Below are 23,199 nucleotides of genomic sequence, written 5' to 3'. Positions count from 1 at the left end.
TTATGCTAAATAGTATTTCTCAACAAAAAATTTATGGTTTATAGAAGTCATATAATATAAATATGAATGTCAAAAGAACAGTAAAGAAACTTACTCTTTTTTGTTTATTCTGTAACCCATCCTCTTTATTTTCGGATTCACCACCAGTCAGAAGGTCTGCTCCGATGTTGTTAAATACTTTGTCAATCTGCTGAAACAGAAAAAAAATCAACTAGTTGAACAACGCACAAAACTTGACTACTTAAAGATCAGACGCTTCTGAAATGGAGCACACTGTCAAGCACTTTTTCCCCCCCAAGATTAGGATAACCTAAATATCTTCTTACCTGAGACCCAACATTTGTAACTTTTGTCTCCTCAGAAGCATTCATTTGATTTCCTATATCCAAAGATCTGTAAGAAAGAAAGAGATGAGTTATGACAAAGTTATAAAAAGAAATGTTTTTAAAATACCTGTCCTAAAAATACTTCACCCATAGAATTTATTACAACCTAAACAAACTGCAACTTCATTAAGGAGAGTCATAATCTTTTTCATTATTTACTACTGTTAGTGTCTGCCTGCCCCTACAAGTAACATTTGTATACAAGTCTTAAAAACTAAACATTTTTAGATTGACTGGTGAATTTACTCAGGGTGTCATAAAATCATGCAAGGATGGTTCCTACCATTATGAGAGTTCAGAGCTTACTGAGAGACAAGATTCAATATGGGAACTTAAGTTCAGAATCTAAGCTTCTAACAAAAAATTCTATAATCACTGAATGAAAGACGTAGGCAAGATCTGTGCCTTGAAAAACAGGTAAGATTTATTTAGATAGGAAGGAAAAAAAAGAAGGTTCATCAAATATAAACACTGGATAGAAAATTTCTCTGTTGTAATTTTTAAAGATTTGCAGGGTTCCTATGCCAACATAAGTCAATCCATTAACAGCATATATATATATACACACACACACACACACGGTATGTACAGATGTATATATCTCACAGAATATTTAGCATATACAAATGCCTACTTCATGTCATTCTACATCTTGTGTATTTACTTTCATAAAGCCTTTATCTTACACTGGAGCAAGACCAAAAAAGCTTCTTTTGGAGGATCTGGCTCGTGACTAGTATCAATTTTACTGATTTTCAGATGTCTTTGGCTCAGGATTAAATATTAATGGGCATTCTAAACTCATGTGTTTTTCTTTGGAGCAAAGAATATAGTGAAGATTTAATCATAAAACTGGCATTTTCTATTGAATAATTTTCATCTTTCCCCTCATTCTTTGTATACTAATATTTTGCAAATAATTTAGAAAATCCTCTAAGACACACACAAAAAAGAGGTGGATGCTGTGGTACTACACATGGAATGAATTCTCTGTAAATGTTTCAAAGGTTAGATAAAAGAGAAAGGGAGAAATCAAAACACCAATATTTCATAGATTTGAAAAAAACTTTTAAGTGGTGCTCTTGGTGATCAGCACCCTGACTTTACAATGCTGGTGGCTAATATGACAAGAGATTTTTCTCAGAAACAGAATTTTCATTATGTAGAGAAAACATTAAGATTATATCATGTTATGCTTTTGTATTTAGAAGTAACATCAGATTTTCAACAACATTCTATTTAAACTCAGTTTAACTTAATCTGAAAATTTTTTACATGCTTTACATACATATAGTCAAATTGAAATCCTTCAATTTTTCTCATCCATATTCTAGGAAATCAACCATGACATAACTTTAATGTCACTCCTGGACCATGTGCAATTAATATTCAACCTACTTACTTCTGCTGTTCTTGCATTATATGAAGTTGCTCCAGTTTAGTCTTATGTTCTGACTCCAATCTATTAAGCATCTCTTTTATGACGGAAATGAAAGAATTGAACTGGTATAAGAAGAAATTGATATAGTTATAATGTTTCAAGTGAGCAACAAAGTAATCTAATAAAAAATTCAACAAGTTATTCATAATATTCTCTATTTTTACCAGAATATGATCCATAGATCTGATGACACAAGAATAGATTATACATATTTTAGCTCAGAATATCATAGCAAGCTTTTATACTATCTTTGTACACTGGTGATATTTTAAGTTCCAGAAAACATGTCACCGAATAAGTTTTATATTCTGAGCTGTCTAACAGCTACCATTACTCAGCAGTCTTAAATAAATTCAACTCCACCAATTATTACACATTGATTTTTTTAGACTAACCCAAAACTGACCACCTACTATGTGCATATCTGAACACAATCTGCGTGCGTGCGTGTGTGCATGCTAAGCTGCTTCAGTCGAGTCCGACACTCTGCAGCCCCACAGACTGCAGCTCGCCAGCTCCTCTGTCCATGGAATTCAACAGGCAAAAATACTGCAGTGGGTTCCCATGCCCTCCTTCAGGGCACCTTCCCAGCCTAGGGATTAAACCCACATCTCTTCTATCTCCTGCCTGGCAGATGGGTTCTTTACCATTAGCACCACCTGGGAAGCCCACAATCTGTTTAACGATGCATAAAAAATTACTCTTTATCCAGATCATTATAAAAATGACATGTTTGGCTAAAATAAATCTTGTTTTCTAAAAAGCTAGTAGAAATATTAGATATATATAATCTAACTTTCAAATAATTGAAGTTTATAAGAATGCCCAACTCAATGTCTAAACATAGCTCAAGTTTTTTTTTTAAATTTAGTTAAATAATTTTTATGGTACTTCAGAAACAACTTATTTCAGTAATACCACATATTACAGGAAGACTCTAGAAACTACTTTCTTCCCTCCCCAAATCCAGTAGTCATATACAAATGTAAGAGTTGGACCATAAAGAAAGCTGAGAGCCGAAGAATTGATGTTTTTGAACTGTGGTGTTGGAGAAGACTTTTTAGAGTCCTGTGGACTGCAAGGAAATAAAACCAGTGCATCCTAAAGGAAATCAGTCCTGAATATTCATTGGAAGGACTGATGTTGAAGCTGAAACTCCAATACTTTTTGGCCACCTGATGTGAAGAACTGACTCACTGGAAAAGACTCTTGATGCTGGGAAAGACTGAAAGCAGGAGAGGAAGTGGACAACAGAGGACGAGATGGTTGGATGACTCAATGGACCTGAGTTTGAGCAAGTTCCAGAGTTGGTGACGGACAGGGAAACCTGGCGTGCTGCAGTTCATAGGGTCGCAAAGGGTTGGACACGACTGAGCAACTTAACTGAATGACGGAACAAGGCTTTCAATAATCCCTCTTTCTAACTCACATACTCCTTACTTTGAATGCAAAAAGCACTTTCTTCATATACCTCCTTCAACACATTTTTCCTTGTTTTACCAATGTTTATATGTAATATATTTATACATTCAATGCCGATAAAAGAGTAAGCAGAATAAAGCACAAAAATATTCCTACCTGATTGAGATTAAGATTGTTTTCAATACTCAGGGGAATCAGATGAGGCAATACTTTTCCAGCCAGCTGCTCTTTGGTGATTCCCAACTTCTTATGGGTAAATGTACATTTGTAAATACCTGATTTTAAAAAAAAGAATAAATGTTATAATTCAATACTACAAAATTAATAGAAATCAGAAAAACAATGTAGCTATATAAAATCTCTTGATCATCAGTACAGTTACAAATTTTTCCTTATCAATGCTTTGAAGAAGAATGTTCCTACATATGTATCAGAATGATTTCAGCTTTACTGTCAGTTTAGATTTAACATACCACGACACACTCATCCCATATTCTTTGGCTTAAAACAGTGTAATTGTAAAAGCCTGTATTTTTTTTTTGGTAGATATACCCATCTGAATGCAGAATTTCAGAGAATAGTAAGGAGAGATAAGAAAGCCTTCCTAAGTGAACAATGCAAAGAAATAGAGGAAAACAATAGAATGGGAAAGACTAGAGATCGCTTCAAGAAAATTAGAGACACCAAGGGAACATTTCATGCAAAGATGGGCACAATAAAGGACAGAAATGGTATGGACTTCACAGAAGCAGAAGATATTAAGAAGAGGTGAAAAGAATACATAGAAGAACTATAAAAAAGACCTTAATGACCCAGATAACCATGATGGTGTTTCACTCACCTAGAGCCAGACATCTTGGGAGTGCAAAGTCAAGTGGGCCTTTGGAAGAATTACTAAAAACAAAACTAGTGGAGGTGATGGAATTCCAGCTGAGTTATTTCAAATCCTACAAGACAATGCTGTGAAAGTGCTGCACTCAATATGCCAGCAAATGTGGAAAACTCAGCAGTGGCCACAGGGCTGGAAAAGGTCAGTTTTCATTCCAATCCCAAGAAGAATCCCAAGAAGAGCAATGCCAGAGAATGTTCAAACTACCACACCATTGCACTCATTCCACAGGCTAGCAAAGTAATGCTTAAAATTCTCCAAGATAGGCTTCAACAGTACGTGAACTGAGAACTTCTAGATGTTCAAACTGGATTTAGAAAAGGCAGAGGAACCAGAGATCAAATTGCCAACATCCGTTGGATCACAGAAAAAGCAAGAGAATTCCAGAAAAAATACTTCTGCTTCATTAACTATGCTAAAGCCTTTGACTGTGTGGATTACAATAAACTGTGGAAAATTCTTCAAGAGATAGGAATACCAGACCGACTGACTACCTGCCTCCTGAGAAATCTGCATCCAGGTCAAGAAGCAACAGTCAGAACTGGACATGGAACAACAGACTGGTTCAAAATTGGGAAAAGAGTATGTCAAGGCTGTATATTGTTACCCTGCTCATTTAACTTCTGTGCAGAGTACAATCATGTGAAATGCCAGGCTGGATGAAGCACAAGCTGGGATCAGGATTGCTGGGAGAAATTTCAATAAACTCTGCTAGGCAGATGAGACCACCCTTGTAGCAGAAAGCAAAGAAGAACTAAAGAGCGTCCTGATGAAGGTGAAAGAGGAGAGTGAAAAAGCTGGCTTAAAACTCAACATTCAAAAAAGGCAGATCATGGCATCTGGTCCCATCATTTCATGGCAAAGATAGGGAAACAAAGCAAACAGTGACAGACTTTATTTTGGGGGGCTCCAAAATCACTGCAGATGGTGACTGCAGCCATGAAATTAAAAGACACTTGCTCCTTAGAAGGAAAGCTATGACAAATCTACACAGTGTATTAAAAAGCAGAGACATTACTTTGCCAACAAAGGTCCATTTAGTCAAAGCTATGGTTTTTCCCGTAGTAATGTATGGATGTGAGAGTTGGACATAAAGATGGCTGAGTGCTGAAGAATTGATGCTTTTGAACTGTGATATTGCAAAAGACTCTAAAGAGTCCCTTGAAGAGCAAGAAGATCAAACCAGTCTATCCTAAAGGAAATCAATCCTGAATATTCATTGGAAGGACTGATGCTGAAGCTGAAGCTCCAATACTTTGGCCACCTAACACGAAGAGCTGCCTCATTAGAAAAGACCCTGATGCTGCTAAAGATTGAAGGCAGGAGGAGAAGGGGACAACAGAGGACAAGATGGTTGGATGGCATCACCAACTCAATGGACATGAGGTTGAGCAAGGTCCAGGAGATGCTGAAGGACAGGAAGCCTGGTGTGCTGCTGTCCATGGGCCGCAAAGAGTCAGACAGGGCTGAGCAAACGAACAACAACGATAGTCCAGTAAAAGCCTATTCGAATCAGGTATAGTTCTTACAGTGTAGCAGTAAGGCTACAGAAATGTCTGTATTCTGAACACAAATAAATATATATTTCAGACTACTCACTCAAACTTAAAAGTGTCTAAGGATAGGTCCTATACCTTTATTCACTTTAACCAATCAGACTCAACATCTCTGAACTTTAATAATTTAACTCCACACAATCCTTCACTGTTGTCTTTCATATTTATTCAACTTTCAAGACCCTGCTGTTATACCTATTTCACAAAGCCTTCATTTGGTAAACTGAGCACATCTGCTCCTGAATCTCTGTATGCTTTCATGGAGTAAGAGTTTTGTATATAATCTAAAGCTTTAGAACACACCACCTATTATTCTCCAGTTAATGCACACTTCACTTACATACTCAAAGAACTCTGTATGCCCACTAAATGCTTGTTTGCAGAACACTATGCTCATTACTTTCCCTTCAGTTGGTCTCACTGAATTCTCACAAAACTCCTATAATGATATTATTTTACCCTTATGTGACAGATAAAGAAACTTTTCAAAGTCAATCCAGGAACTGGCACAGCCAGAATTGGGGTTAGGGCTCTTTTCACTGTGTCAAACTCCTTGTCAAGAAGACTAATTTCCTTGGGCTCAAAAGTTTCATAATGTATCACAAAAATTCTGTGTCTATAGAGGTCCACAACAGATTACTTACTGACCATTCCTATAAATATTTACTGAGGATTTTCTATAAATCAGCCTCTATAGTAGGCATTTCAGATACATGGCTGAATAACATAGATTTTCTTCAAAATTAACACAGAACTTCAAGTTTAGTAACTTGCTAATGTCTATGTGATTCTACCGCTAACAGTATAGCAGACCCCAGCATTCCCAGGTTGGACTTCACCTACTCATAAACAATTTCAGAGTTTTTAATAGAGTGATTTATAATTAGCAGGCTGGCAGACTAGAAGGTGCTATAAGGCTCATAACGCTTTACCACGCTTAGCGCTGAAAAGCATATGCTCGTGTTTTGTTGTTGCTGCTTAGTTGGTGAATTGTCTTCAACTGTTTTGTGACCCCATGGGCTGTAGCCCACCAGGCTCCTCTGTCCATGGGATTTCCCAGGCAAGAATACTGGAGCGGGTTGCCATTTCCCTCTCCAAGGAACCTTCCCGACCCAGAGACTGAACCCATGTCTCCTGTATTGGCAGGTGGGTTCTTTACCAGTGGGCCACCATGGAAGCCCTGGGTTCATATTTAAACATATCTAAATTAAGAGCCAACTCTACCACTTTTTAGCTGTATAATCTTGAATAACTTACTTCATTTATCTAAACCTCACGTCCTTATTGTAAAACAGAAATAAAAGTACCAAATCTCATTAGATTTTAGAGAGGACAAAATAAGATAATGCAGAAAAGACTTAGCAGAGTGCCTCTTATAAATCGGGTAACAAATAAACATTAGGTATTACTATTATGATTGGTATCAGCATTTCAAGTGGCTTTGTTTGCCTCTCTTATTTAGTATCATTTTTAGAGGGAAAACTACATGCTATCATGACATTTGTGAAGCTGGGATTCCCAAATGTTTTTATCCCTTTGTAAATGTCAGGTACTACCACTTTTGCTAAAATTAACAGAGAGAAGAGTTATATCATGGCATTTACACCATCATTCTTCAGTTACTGAATGCTATATACATGAAAAGAGAGCAAAATGGTTTTACAGACTGAGAAGTTTACTTGCATGATTATAAAACAGTAAAGTAGCATCAAATGACATTAAGTTTTCAGCTACCTAAAATTCCCATGAGGACCGCAGGTTCCTTGGATGGAATTTGTTGTAAGAAGGGTAGAATATCATCAAGTACAAACCATTTATCCAAGTATTCCAAAATCTTTCCTAAGCACACTAATGAATTTACACGTACCTATTAAAAGAGGTAAACTGAATTAGTCATTTAAAGTCTTCACAAGCTAGACCAAAATATTTTAAGCATGAGTATAATCTTCATATATGTTAAAATCCCAAAAATGAAAGAAAAGTTAAAAGCTCTCATCCTTTATTAATGTAGAAAATTCACATATTTATAAATTCCCCTGATTTGTTTCAGAAAATTTATGATTGCTTTACTAGGATACTAAGTAGCTAAAGGCAAAGAATGATTTTAATCATGTCATTCTAAATAAAGTAATTAGGATTTGAGAAGCTTTACTATATATTTGCTTGCTAAGAATATTTTCTTGAGGTCATCTGAACTATAAAAAGGACTACATTCTCCCATCAAATGATTAATTTTACTGGGCCTCTAGTACTTTTCTCTAATTCATGTTCAAGTCATTCTTAAATATTTTAACAATATGTGGAAATTCTATCTGCCTTACCTGAAGTTTTATATTTCTAAATATATTTTTAATATAGTCACTAACACCTGGTATTTACCTGGTGTTAATTTACCTGGAGCTCTTTTATCAAAATTTTATCTATAGTCTCTTGACTAGTTTGATAAATATTTCACACCCTACTTTCTTCGCTACAATTTGTTAAGATAGAATACTTTGAATCAGGATCATAGTATCAATAAAACTATTTTTTTAACGTAAACTAAAAAAAACAGAAAACAATTTAGGTGGTTAAAAAAAATAAATTGTGGCTTAAAGCAAAAGAGGATTAAGAAAAAAATTACTCAAATTTTCTATAGAAGCACTAACAGACAGGGAGTAATGTCAGGGATGGAATACTATAAAATTATATATCTAGGCAAACTATAGCTATTGTTCACTTTCACTGTGCTATTTATAGGTTACTTAGAGTCAGGATGAAATATATGAACAAACTGTAAAAAGATTACTAAACAATAAGAAAATTACTAAGCCAATGAGAAGTGAGAGACAAATAAAAATATGTAATTACTTACAGCAAGGGAAGATGTTTGCAGACATGCATTCTTAATTCTTGGTATCAAAGCATTTTTCATGGATGGATAGTCTATAAGATTTGCAAAGGTTGGAATGATGTTTAGACAGAGTTCCTATTAATAAAATAAATTGGATCAATCTCAGAGAAACATGTATTAAAAAGCATTTTGTATTTGCATGGTTAATTTTGTCACATAGTTTGAAATAAACTCTTATCTATCATTTGATCCTTACAATGGCTATTTGAAAAAAAAATACTTATCAATTTTCTACTTTACAGATGAGAAAACAGGCTCAGAAGACCTCACTCAAATTCATGCTATGTCATACAACTAGCATATATACCAAAATCTCCTGATAACATTCCTAATTTCTTTCTCTGAAAACACAATTCATTTAATTTTTAAAATAGGAACATCTTAAAAAAAGGAAGTAACATTTAAGTTTTGCTATCTCTCACGAGAGAAAAATCAAATATTATACCAATACATGTAAAACTATTCCTCCTAAATAATGAATTTCTTAGCTGTTACAATATCCATATGATGGAATATAACACAAACATTTAAAAATATACATTCAAAGACTGTTTAATAATATCAAGGATAAATGTAATAAGACACTATTATATCATTCCAATTTTTGAAACATGTATTTGTCTACAGACTTAGGAAAAAGAACTGGAAGGATATATCTGGAAATGTTAACTGAACTATGGGCACCTCTGAGAGAGGATTTAAATTTTCTTTATATTGATATTTTCAAATATTTCTAAAATCTGAAACCAAAGCAAATATAATGGATAGAAATAGGAAAAGTCATTTAAAACATTCTTGTTAACTAATGCTATGCCACAGTGTAAATGATTGGAACTGGGAACTCTGAATATAATAGAGGAAAGGAAGGATGATGAAGGATTAAATGAGATAAGAAAAAGAACAGGAAATGGCTTGAGAAAAAAACTGGCTGCAGAACCCACATCTCAGATATCTTATGAGGCAGAATGATTCTTGTAGGAAAACACAAAAGAGATTACTGAAGAAAATGGAGGTATAAATGTGTATCAGAGGAGTTACTGATGCTATCTGGCAAACAAAGATATACTTATTTGTAGTTAGATAGAAATGAATTAATCACTAAGAATCTGATATCAGAATTTTGGCAAATATTTTATCTACTTAAACTTATTCCCAGATTTCCAAAAGGCAGACAGAAAGAAGAGAGTTAATATTAATACACATTCAGAAGTATAATAATTAATCAGGTGACATAATTTGAAGATAAGAAATACAAACTATATTTAAGGGACTATTTTTCCACAGTTGGTAGAGGAGAAGGAGCAAGGCTGGGCAGTCAGTGAGGCACTGTGCTCCTGTTACCAGAGGGGAAGAGTAAAGTTCAGTCTTTAATTCATTTGAGACAGACTGGACTGAACACGCCATATATGCACTAAGCCATACAATCTAGGAGTAGGTTATAAAGAGGTAAATGTCTAAATCACCTAGCTAAAGGAGGGGAGAGCTCTCTCCATACGAGGAGACCTAAGAACAGGGAACTGAAAAAATAAAAGGAAGTCCAATTAGTGTGTTTGCAGCAACTTCTGCCTTTTATGTTCTATTTTCTCTATAATCAGTGGTGGGGAGGGGAGAATGAACACAAGTTCTCCATGTAATTTTAAAGGTAAATAATTTTAAAAACTGGTTCTCATTTATCAATGCTTCTAATGATCCTAACTTTTCTAAACCATCTTTTAATTTTCCAAATGTTTTTCTAAACTCTCTTTAGCCTCTTAATGTTCATAGTTCCAATTAAACTTCACTTTAAAAATACCACTCCAAAAATGAATTTCACAAGTTGCTTCCTAGCATTCTTACTTGTAAGAGGCATGAGGAAAGGATTTTTGTTTCATGCTCTTACTCCCTCTCCCAAAGCTTAGACAGGTTTTAACTTCATCAGACTCTTACCAAGCAATGCTGATACTAGTTAATTGGACTGGTGACTAAACACTTCTACTGAAATGACATCAGAAATGCTGGTGTCTAAAACCTGGCAAAGTTGCACAGGTCCATTTGAATTCTATATTAATTATTTTAGTAAAATATTGGCTGATAACTTATTTGCCGAACTAACCCCCTTAAGAAGAAAAGACTTGCCTGGTGGCTCAGACAGTAAAGCGTCTGCTTACAATGCAGGAGACCTGGGTTCGATCCCTGGGTGGGGAAGATCCTCTGGAGAAGGATATGGCAACCCATTCCAGTATTCTTGCCTGGAAAATCCCATGGACGGAGGAGCCTGGTAGGCTACAGTCCATGGGGTCGCGGAGTTGGACACAACTGAGCGACTTCACTTTATGAAGAAAAATGACTTTACGTCACTTTACCTTCCCTTTCCTCCCTAATCTCGCTGACTATATAATCAAGTTGGCTACATAGGGCCTGTGGGAATGTTTCAGGCTATAATTCACAATTCCTTTGGAAAGTGCCAAAAAGTAATAGTAGAGTAAAAAAGCTGGCTTAAAGCTCAACATTCAGAAAACTAAGATCATGGCATCCAGTTCCATCATTTCATGGGAAATAGATGGGGAAACAGTGGAAACAATGGCTGACTTTAATTTTCTGGGCTCCAAAATCACTGCAGATGGAGACTGCAGCCATGAAATTAAAAGACGCTTACTCCTTGGAAGGAAAGTTATGACCAACCTAGATAGCATATTAAAAAGCAGAGACACTGCTTTGTCAACAAAGGTCCGTCTAGTCAAGGCTATGGTTTTTCCAGTGGTCATGTATGGAGGTAAGAGTTGGACTATAAAGCAAGCTGAGGGCTGAAGAATTGATGCTTTTGAACTGTGGTGTTGGAGAAGACTCCTGAGAGTCTCTTAGACTGCAAGGAGATCCAACCAGTCCATCCTAAAGGAGATCAGTCCTGGGTGTTCACTGGAAGGACTGATGCTGAAGCTGAAACTCCAGTACTTTGACCACCTGATGCAAAGAGCTGACTCATTGGAAAAGACCCTGATGCTGGGAAAGACTGAAGGCAGGAGGAGAAGAGGATGACAGAGGATGAGACGGTTGGATGGCATTACCGACTCAATGGACATGGGTTTGAGTAGACTCTGGGAGTTGGTGATGGACAGGGAGGTCTGGCGTGCTGCGGTTCATGGGGTCGCAAAGAGTCAGACACGACTGAGCAACTGAACTGAACTGAAGTACACCTTTCCCAATCATTCCATGTCATTTGGACAAAGGAAGTAAGAAATGATGTTATAAGGAAAAATTTTAAAATCAACTTTGCAACTTTGAATAATATAAAAGACCTCAGATAAAGACTGAAGTGAATCAAAAAAGTGACCATATAGGTATGGTATTAGATTCACATTAAAAAAAAAAGCTAGGTCACCAACTTATAAAAATTAAACTTCTGTTTTTTCTTTACTAGAATCTCTACACTGGCAAAGAGAGTATAAACTTTTAAATATGAAACTTTTTATCCAGTGAGATGGTTCCTTCCACAGTACAGAAGAAAAAAGCTCAAACTAAATTATACTTTTAATAGCAATCCAAACTTTTTTTTTCAGATAATCCACAGAACCAAAATTTTAGTAGCAAAGAACATTTGGCACAGTATGCGATGAAGCAGAAGTTTGGCAAAGTATGCAATGTTTTAAAGCACTCTGTAACATGAATGCATGACTTTTCATGCATTAGGGATGCTCACACTAAATTATTATCTGCTTTTCTACCTACCTGCTATACAAATTAACTTCAATTCAAAAGCAACATTTCTGAAGAGAAGGCTGAGTTACCAAGCATGAAAAATCACGAGTATGGGGAGCGCCTGCTTAGCGCTTTCATAAGAAAAAGGCACACACACGTTTGCCATTTCCATTCATATGGTAATTACTCATTTAGCAGAAGGTATATAGCGATCCAAACTACAATAAATCAAACCTTCCAGAATAGTACATTTCTGACAAGTAAAAACAACAATAAATCATTTTACTTTATTAATACTGGTATTCATCAATTGATTCTTCAAATTAGTTAGGAGTGGATATACTTTAAAAGTACATAATAAAATTCACGAACTCAATAATATGTATTATTGAGCTTTATATAAAAATTTTATGACAAACTTAAAAGGTACTTTACTTCTTTTTTTGCTTTACTAATCAAAATCATCATTAAAAGAAAAAAATTGAATATTATACCTGGATCTGAATGGAGGGAGCCTCTAGGGCTCTGTAAACCATTGGCAGGACACTGTTCTTTATCTCGTCAGGAGGAGTTTTGGTTAGTAGCAGATCCATTTTTTGGAGGAAGATTAATAAAATCTGTGTATACAAGGGGAACAATGTATCAAAGTCTAGAATTTTTATGTCACTTTACATATGCCAAAATTTAAAGTTGCTTCAAAAGAATAAGTTATGTATTTTGACACTTACCATGTTGCTAGCCTGAAGGCATGGAAGACAAAAACATATAAATCAAGTCTCTTATGTTTCTAGAAGCACAATATTTAACATCTGCTCTTGGTTTAAATATTTAAATAAAAGCTAATTTCCTAACTCTCACATATCTTCAGTAATACATCACTCACCCACAAGTACCAACTATCTAGAAAGCTACTGGGTAAAAAACAAAAGTCTGGGGGCAGCAAAGTCAGACGTCTCAAAGAAGTAATTCTATCACTTGGCTTCTATGAAGGTCAAAACAAGAAAAGGTACAGAAATGAAAACGACTGTCAGGAAAAATTCTAGAGAGAAACATCTTCAGTTGTCCCTGATCATTTGTCTGCCATCATATAGCTAAGTTACAGGAACAAACCATCCCTTCTATTTATGCAGACTAGAAGGGATTTTTAGCTAGACTAGTAAGGGGGGAAAATGCAAAGAATGAAGGCAAATAAGTGCTCAGAGGATAGACCCCTTAGGCTCCTGTCTGACGAACAAGTTGGTGGACATGCAACCCCACTGCTTTTCTTCCTGACAAGTTGACCATGTTTGGAGAACTCTGCTTCAAACCCTACAGTTCCCTCACCTGCCCCTTTCTCAGGCAGAGGAACTCTTGCCTGACTACCACAGACTTCCTTCTGTTTCCCTCCTTTCAAGGGAGGGACCACAAACATCCTGTCATTAAACCGTTAAATTAGGTAATCAACAGTTTACCAATAAGCTACTGCCATGTAGTATCAGAAACTTAGTAATATTTACCATGTGCGAGAAAATTTCAATTAATTTCAACAACTCCTTTCACTTCAGAAATGACCAAAATAGAAGCTATAAGAGAGTAATGACTTGTCCAAGGAGATGAAGGTGGCCAGATTCTAATTGAAGTTTGGGACCCTACTGCTCCCTTAAATCCAAGTGCACCTTGAATCTGGGGAATAAATATTTTAATAGAGTCTATATCAGACTCTAATTAAATTTTCTCTTAACAATACACATATTACTCCCATGGTGCTGGAAGCATTTTCCCTCTTCTAGTGAAACTATTTATTATCAATAAAATAAAGGGAACTGACACAAACCATATACAAATTAAAGATTCAATAACAAAGCAGAAAAACAAATATTTAAAAGTGAAGGAGAAAATATTTATTTTACTAAACCTGTAACTTTCAGTAAGGCCAATGGGAATAATATAACACATGTAAAACCTCACTACAATTTAGCTGAGATAGTAACTTGTTGACAGCTATAGACATTTACTTGCAAAGTTCAACTATTAACTTTAGGAATGGTTCACTTCAAGCATATGAAAAATAGCTTCTGACTATTGGAAAAGCAAATCTCTCATATTTACCTCAATTTTTAAAAAGCCAGATATCCATTCCTTTTGTTTTCAGTGATAGTTATCATTGACTAAGACCACTAAATAACCGCAGATAAACAGGAAAAAAAATCTACATACATACCTGGATTGGCTCCTGCTGTTTAAAGACAGGCCCAAGTTCAGGTAGAATTAACTTAACATATTCTTCTTTGGTACATTCTTCAGCAATGAGTAGAACATTGGGCAAAACAAAAGGTACCATGTCAGGGTTTACAAATTCTGAAGTCAAACAAGGCAAAATTCTCTGCACAATCACACGCTGAAAGGCAAAAATGTTTTCTTAAAATTAATCTTTGTATCAGGTCTTTAGTATTAACATTGAAGTTAAGCGTCTAACACCTCCAATCCTTTTGGGTAAAGTGACTATATAATTGATAGTTGAAACTGGGACACTTTTGAGAATAAAATATTACTATTGCTAATTATGCCAGGACAAAAGACATAACCTGGGAACATTACAGAGAAAGGGGGATATATGGTCACTCTTTAGGAAATCTTTCCTAATTAGTCTTCATTAATATAGTTCTCCTCTTAATTTCTTCATTACTTATGATTCATATCCCATATTGTAAATTATTGTTTCATGCATGTTAACTCCATCTACATTTACTAAAAGGGCCTTGAAAACAAGGACAATATTTTGTTTCCCATTTATTCTCCAGGGCGTCTGGGTAAAGGGCTACACAAACAGTATATAACCAATGAGTATCTGATAGATTAAACACTGGAATTATTTTTACAAAGGAATTAACTAGTTTTCCAGATAGTGGCTTTTTTAGCATTCATTAATATTTTTAGACCATGTTATCCTCACAATTTACTAAGACAGGAAGGAAGAGTAGAGGAACTGGAGAGACTAGTATCATACTGAAGTAACCCCTTAACTGTTAGTGAGACAGTGATTTCCATGACAGTTTACAACTTCTCTTCTGATGTTTAATGTCCAAGTGCTGACAGAATGTGGTCCACTGGAGAAGAAGATAGCAAACCACTTCAGTATTCTTGCCTTGAGAACCCTATGAACAGTATAAAAAGGCAAAAAGATAGAACACTGAAAGATGAACTCCCCAGGGTGGTAGGTGCCCAATATGCTACTGGAGATCAGTGGAGAAATAACTATAGAAAGAATGAAGGGATGGAGCCAAAGCAAAAACAATACCCAGCTGTGGATGTGACTGGTGATAGAAACAAGTTCCGATGCTATAAGAGCAATATTGCGTAGGAACCTAGAATGTTAGGTCCATCAATCAAGGCAAATTGGAAGTGGTCAAACAGGCAAGAGTGAATGTCGACATTCTAGGAATCAGCGAACTAAAATGGACTGGAATGGGTGAATTTAACTCAGATGACCATTATATCTACTACTGTGGGCAGGAATCCCTTAGAAGAAATGGAGTAGCCATTACAGTCAGCAAAAGAGTCCGAACTGCAGTACTTGGAGGCAATCCCCAAAACGACAGAATGATCTCTGTTCATTGCCAAGGCAAACCATTCAATATCACAGTAATCCAAGTCTATACCGTGACCAGTAACACTGAAGAAGCTGAACGGTTCTATGAAGACCTACAAGACCTTTTAGAACTAACACCCCTAAAAGATGTCCTTTTCTTTATAGGGGCCTGGAATGCAAAAGTAGGAAGTCAAGAACTACCTGGAGTAACAAACAAATTTGGCCTTGGAGTACAGAATGAAGCAGGGTAAAGGCTAATAGAGTTTTGCCAAGAGAACGCACTGGTCATAGCAAACACCCTCTTCCAAAAACACAAGAGAAGACTCTACACATGGACATCACCAGATGGTCAACACTGAAATCAGACTGATTATATTCTCTGCAGCCAAAGATAGAGAAGCTCTACACAGTCAGCAAAAACAAGACCGGGAGCTGACTATGGCTCAGATCATGAACTCCTTATTGCCAAATACAGACTTAAATTGAGGAAAGTGGGGAAATCCCTTATGATGATACAGTGGAAATGAGAAATAGATTTAAGGGACTAGATCTGATAGACAGAGTGCCTAATGAACTATTGACGGAGGCTGGTGACACTGTACAGAAGACAGGGTTCAAGACCATCCCCAAGAAAAAGAAATGCAAGAAAGCAAAATGGCTGTCTGAGGAGGACTTACAAATAGCTGTGAAAAGAACAGAAGCCAAAAGCAAAGGAGAAAAGGAAAGATATACCCATTTGAATAAAGAGTACCAAAGAATAGCCAGGAGAGATAAGAAAGCCTTCCTCAGCGATCAATGCAAAGAAATAAAGGAAAACAATAGAATGGGAAAGACTAGAGATCTCTTCAAGAAAATTAGAGACACCAAGGGAACATTTCATGTAAAGATGGGTTCGATAAAGGACAGAAATGGTACGGACCTAACAGAAGCAGATGATATTAAGAAGAGGTGGCAAGAATACACAGAAGAACTGTACAAAAAAGATCTTCACGACCCAGATAATCACAATGGTGTGATCACTCACCTAGAGGCAGACATCCTGGAATGGGAAGTCAAGTGGTCCTTAGGAAGCATCACTATGAACAAAGGTAGTGGAGGTGATGGAATTCCAGCTGAGCTATTTCAAATCCTAAGAGACGATGCTGTGAAAGTGCTGCACTCAATATGCCAGCAGATTTGGAAAACTCACCACTGGCCACAGGACTGGAAAAGGTCAGTTTTCATTCCAATCCCAAAGAAAGGCAATGCCAAAGAATGCTCAAACTACCACACAACTGCACTCATCTCACACGCTAGTAAAGTAATGCTCAAAATTCTCCAAGCCAGGCTTAACCAGTATGTGAATCGTGAACTTCCAGATGTTAAATCTGGTTTTAGAAAAGGCAGAGGAACCAGAGATCAAATTGCCAACATTCATTGGATCATTGGAAAAGCAAGAGAGTTCCAGAAAAACATCTACTTCTGCTTTATTGACTATGCCAAAGCCTTTGACTGTGTGGATCACAATAAACTGGAAAATTTTGAAAGAGATGGGAATACCAGACCACCTGACCTGCCTCTTGAGAAACCTGTATGCAGGTCAGGAAGCAACAGTTAGAACTGGACATTGAACAACAGACTCGTTCCAAATAGGAAAAGGAGTATGTCAAGACTGTATATTGTCACCCTGCTAATTTAATTTACATGCAGAGTACATCTTGAGAAATGCTGGGCTGGATGAAGCACAAGCTGGAATCAAGATTTCCGGGAGGAATATCAATAACCTCAGATATGCAGATGACACCACCCTCATGGCAGAAAGTGAAGAAGAACTAAAGAGCCTCTTGATGAGAGTGAAAGAGGAGAGTGAAAAAGCTGGCTTAAAGCTCAATATTCAGAAAACTAAGATCATGGCATCCAGTCCCATCACTTCATGGGAAATAGAAGGGGAATCAGTGAAAACAGCGTCAGACTTTATTTTTCTGCGCTCCAAAATCACTGCAGATGGAGACTGCAGCCATGAAATTAAAAGACGCTTACTCCTTGGAAGGAAAGTTATGACCAACCTAGACAGCATATTAAAAAGTAGCGACATTACTTTGTCAACAAAGGTCCATCTAGTCAAGGCTATCGTTTTTCCAGTGGTCATGTATGGATGTGAGAGTTGGACTGTGAAGAAAGCTGAGCACCAAAGAATTGATGCTTTTGAACTGTGCTGTTGGAGAAGACCCTTGAGAGTCTCTTGGACTGCAAGGAGATCCAACCAGTCCATTCTAAAGGAAATCAGTCCTGGGTGTTCATTGGAAGGACTGATGTTGAAGCTGAAACTCCAATATTTTGGCTACCTGATTTGAAAAGACCCTGATGCTGGGAAAGATTGAAGGCAGGAGGAGAAGGGGATGACAGAGGATGAGATGGTTAGATGGCATCACCAATTCAACGGACATGAGTTTAGGTAGACTCTGGGAGTTGGTGACGGACAGGGAGGCCTGGCATGCTGTGGTTCATGGGGTCGCAAAGAGTCGGACACGATTGAGCTACTGAACTGATCTGAACTGAACTCTTCTAATTTTTTTATCCTATTTAATTATTTTTCCACCATGTAAAAAAGATCCACTAAACTTTCATGACTTCAGTCGGTAGCCTTTTAGACATTTATGTACCCTTGGCAAGTTACATTTTGGGGGGAAGTGTTATTATAGTGAAGTCAAAGTAAATTTTAAACACTAAACTCCCGACTACTAACAAACTGATCAACAACAAACCTTAGGCTTCCCTGGTGGCCCCAGTGAAAAGAACCCACCTACCAAGGTAGGAAATAATGAGTTCGATCCCTGAAGCAGAAAGCAACATGCTGCAGAGCAACTAAGCCCATGCACCATACCTATTGAGCCTGTACTCTGTAACAAGAGAAGCCCCCACAATGGGAAACCTGTGCATCACAACTAGAGAGTAGCCCCTGCTTGCCACAACTGGAGAAAAGCCCATGCAGCAACCAAGACCCAGCACAGCCAAAAATCCGTACATACAACTCCCCTCTCTACAAACAAGTGGAAGACAGCATATAATGAAACATAGAGAAGGGACCATTTATTTAAAAAACAACAACAAACCTTAGGCAGTTTTGGCAGAACCTTTGGCAGTCCTTTGAAAAACTGTGACTTCTGAAGGTTATCCCTTTGGAATAACGTATCAAAATATTGCAGTGTTACTGCACCAACATCATCAAAGAAGGGAATCTAAAAACAGAGAAGTAAAATTATTTTGATAAATATTGAAATACTTCTTATATGTGAAACTGACACAGTATGGTGAAAAAACAATAGTCAGAAACATTTAGCAAAATGCTAAAGACAACTTAATGAAAATTCTAATTGTAAAAATCAGAATAAGAAGTAATAAATTACTCCTCTTTTTGAAGTCAATTTTTCAGAATCAGAATCTGTGAACTGGCTACACAATAACATTAACTTTACATAACCAGTAAAATATTCAAAGAGTAACTAAAATATCATGAGGCCATGAACAGTACCACTTATTAAAATCCATGCTTATATGAGTGAATTAAGAGGGTTATGAACTCTTAGCATGTCTAGAACTTCTGCATGCCCATCTGTAACTATCATGTCTCTTTGAAATCTTAACTTTATATCAGAGCACTTATATCATAAATTGTTTAATTCTTAAGATTAAAGGACACAGAATATTTAATACATTCACAAATATAGACATTATCCGGGGACTATATAGTAAATCTTCAGAAGTATTTAATCAACTTTAACTCATTCTTTGTCCCTCCATCTAAGGCAGGAATTAATATATACTCACCTTTGTCATTTGATCTGCATCTGGTCTTACAGTTGGAGCTACATTTAGCAGTAGTTTTACATGTTCACGGACTTCTTCAGGTATATTTGTAAGTGAACTAGATCCTAAACGACTCAACTGTTCAAGAGTGATAATGTTAAATATGAATATAAAATATTCAAAAGATATACATTTATATTGTGAACAGTCCATTTAAATCTTTTTGAAATTTACTAAATGTATTTTTAGATTGAACTAACTGCTGTTGCAAGATAACTAAAATATGTCTTTTAATACCTGAAATTCTCTATTCCTAAAGCAAAATGCCCAGTATTTTAGGCCATATTTAAATTTTCACTCTAGTAAATAAATGCCATGATTCAAGTTGTAGTAACAAATATTAATCTTAAGAATTACTTTTGTTATGTTGATTTTATGAGAACAAATATGAGACACTCCTCCCAGTGTAGAGAATTTTCTGAACATGTTTTAGGAAAAAAAACTAAGAAACACTTAATACATTTTTAATGCAAGCAAATGTTTAAAGGCAAATACCTGATCCAATTGTCTGCTGAAACTCTTGTAAATATCTTGCTTGTTAACTTCAAATACAGGTTTCCCTTTATTAAATACAGCAAACATGACCGTTCCTAAAGAGTACATATCACTGGCTGTTTCACAGGTCACAGAAAGTATATATTCAGGAGCCAAATATTCAGGATTTGGAAGACACAACGATGGTAAATTTGGGTCCCATTCTTTACATGGAAACTTAGGCTATAAAAGGATAGAAAAATGATCACATGGATTAAATATGTCAAATTCAAGCAAACTATTGTCAAGTACTAACAATTGAGTTTTAAATTCATACTCAGTCATGCAAGTAAGAATGTCACCACCACTTTCAATTCTAAATTTCCCCAAATCCCAAAACTACAACATGCATGAAACAAGCTAAGACAGAGAATAAGAACTCCTATAACTTTGAGATTACTGGCACTCTCTTCCAGAAAACAAATTATCTGTATACTATATGATGCATTTTGAACATGGAAAGGTCTAGCCTGTTTTCTGATACAGGCTTCAAACTTACGAGCTCAAGTAGATTATAGTTGTTTAAAACGTTGTTCTTTCACTAATGAGCTATGTGATTTAGTTAATAGGTTCAAAAGGCTGTTGTAAAATTAAACAAATGTATGAAAAACAGGCCCAGCACAATGCCTGAACCATAGTATATCTCAACCAATACTAATTCTTTCTGCTTCCCCTAAAAATGTTTACTTATATTACAAATATATTGTAGGTCAAATCATGGTTTCTTTAACAACTACATAGTAAAAACTTGAAATGTTGCAGTGTTTTCCTAAGTATAAATAGGTAGGTTTCATAATCACTAAGTAACAGGTGCTTTTTAGTCAGAAAAACTGGGTTCAAATCTTAGCTCTACTGCTTACCATCTGCCTAAACTTAAAGCAGGTTAGTTCATTCTATGAGTCTAACTTGCTCATATGTATTATTCCTATACCTCACCGAGTTGTTGCAAGGATAATAAGTGAATACACAGGTAGTGTTTAGAAAGAGCTTCAATAAACATTAGCCATGACTGTCACTGCTGTTGTTGCTATCATGCTCCCTAAACAAGATTCTGTGGTTCAATAAGTTGGGGAAACACTGCTAAATTCACAATGTTTGTTCCTGTACCCGACATTCTGAGGGGGAAAAAAACCTATCTAACCCAAAAGTGCTCAAATCTGCTTAACTCTAGCACTTTTTCTCAAGTAACATTACTGCGGAATAAGTGTACTAAATATTTGTAGGTACAAAGAACATGAGAAATTTTCTATAAAGCTATAAATTTAAACATACCATAGTACCAAAAAGCCTATTTATACACATTTGTCAGACTTCCCAGGTGACACCAGTGGTAAAGAATCTGCCTGCCAATGTAGGAGACATAAGAGACGCAGGTTCGATCCCTGGGTCAGGAAGATCCCCCGGAGGAGGAAATGGCAACCCACTCCAGTATTCTTTTCTGAAAATCCCATGGATGGAGGAGCCTGGCACAGTGCAGTCCCCGGGGTCACAGAGTTAGACACAACTAAGCAACTGAAGCACAGGCTTCTCTGTCCTCTAGGATCTATCTACTCTCAAACCCACGTCCACTGAGTTGGGGATGCCATCCAATCATCTCATCACCTGACATACAAATTCTCTAATCTATTTCAGATGCAATTCAAAAATTTCCAGAGCTTTAAAAAAAAATTAGAAGAATAAAACCTTTATTACCTCTTGTTCAGAAGGATTGGTTGATGATACACAAAAATCAAAGCCCATTATTTTCCAGGCTCCACTTTTATTCAAAATTATATTTTCAGGTGTAATATTTCCATGAACCATTTTTACACTGCTGTGCAAAAATGACAATCCTTCAGAAACCTGTAAATGGGAATAAAAGATATTTTTACATTCAAGTACATTAATAAATGTCTCATAATAATCAAATTTGCTGCTTCTCCCAATAATAATTTGTACATGTCAGGTTATTAAATTTCATAAATGCAAAAGTGTAGAGAAAGTTGCCAGAGCAGTCTAAGAATTAGCAACAAAAACTCCCTAAACAGAGAGCAACTACTTATTTAAGTTCCTTTATACATACACAAAAGTAAAAGAAAAGACTTTGTGTCCCAAATTTACTCAGTTCCTGAGTGTGAAAAGTGAGAGAATCTGGTTTCTGAGTTAACAGACAGGAGTAAACTCTGGGAGTTGGTGATGGACAGGGAGGCCTGGCTTGCTGCGATTCATGGGGTCACAAAGAGTTGGACACAACTGAGTGACTGAACTGAACTGAACTGAAATATCAAGAAATACATTCGTAAATTTGATTCTAATTCTTAATATTTTTTATACTTATACTCCACATTGAAATTAAATTTTTCTTAGTATTGTGCTCAGTTTTCAAACTGATATTCACTCATTCTTAATTTGGATTAATATTTGATAATTTTATATTTGTGCCTGAGATCACCATGGTTATTTGTTAACAAAAAGTGAAGACTGGATTTGAAAGGAACAACCATACCAAGTTTTGGAAAGATGTTAAAAAATATGTAACTTTTATATACTGCAATGGGAATGCAAAATGGTATTACCATTTCTAAAATCACTTTTTCATTTTCTTAGAAGAAGAACTATATACATACTGTTTGATTTAGTCATCCCACTCCCTAGTAATTAACCAAGAGAAGTGAAATTAAATGTCCATCAAGAACATGTACATGAATATTCATAGCAGCTTTATTCACAATTGCCCAAAACTGTAAACAACCCAAACGACTGTCAACGGGTGAATGGACAAGCAAACTATGGCATAGCCATTCTATGGACCACTACTCAGCAATAAAAAGAAGTACTGATACACACAACTATATGAATGAATATCAAAATAATTTGATTGATTTAAAGAAGCCCAGCCAAAAACACAGTATATATTGTATGATTTCATTTAAAAAATTCTAGAAAATACAAACTGATTCATAGCGACAGAAAGCAGGTCAGTGGTTTCCTGGGATGAGAGACAGAAAGG

The 23,199-nt window shown here is 36.1% G+C and overlaps 1 protein-coding gene across 2 annotated transcripts in view; it reads right to left on the bottom strand.

Annotated features, from left to right (window-relative positions):
* The window catches only part of SCYL2 (SCY1 like pseudokinase 2), a 49,925-nt gene that overhangs the window by 5,483 nt on the left and 21,243 nt on the right, over positions 1-23,199 (bottom strand). Inside the window, exons 5-16 of one of the 2 annotated variants that reach the window (XM_065937524.1) lie at positions 21,903-22,052; positions 20,172-20,393; positions 19,638-19,754; positions 18,923-19,048; positions 14,463-14,639; positions 12,757-12,879; positions 8,549-8,662; positions 7,429-7,561; positions 3,406-3,524; positions 1,789-1,889; positions 327-393; positions 95-190 (exon numbers count right to left, since the gene is read on the bottom strand). In XM_065937524.1, the coding sequence (XP_065793596.1) occupies positions 95-190; positions 327-393; positions 1,789-1,889; positions 3,406-3,524; positions 7,429-7,561; positions 8,549-8,662; positions 12,757-12,879; positions 14,463-14,639; positions 18,923-19,048; positions 19,638-19,754; positions 20,172-20,393; positions 21,903-22,052 (1,545 nt within the window). The remainder of the gene's footprint in view (positions 1-94; positions 191-326; positions 394-1,788; positions 1,890-3,405; positions 3,525-7,428; positions 7,562-8,548; positions 8,663-12,756; positions 12,880-14,462; positions 14,640-18,922; positions 19,049-19,637; positions 19,755-20,171; positions 20,394-21,902; positions 22,053-23,199) is intronic. The other variant, XM_065937532.1, reaches the window with a different exon arrangement.

The sequence above is a fragment of the Muntiacus reevesi genome, chromosome 1 (genome assembly GCF_963930625.1).
Source record: "Muntiacus reevesi chromosome 1, mMunRee1.1, whole genome shotgun sequence".
Taxonomy (NCBI): Eukaryota; Metazoa; Chordata; class Mammalia; order Artiodactyla; family Cervidae; genus Muntiacus; species Muntiacus reevesi.
This window is presented reverse-complemented; position numbering and strand designations above follow the sequence as displayed.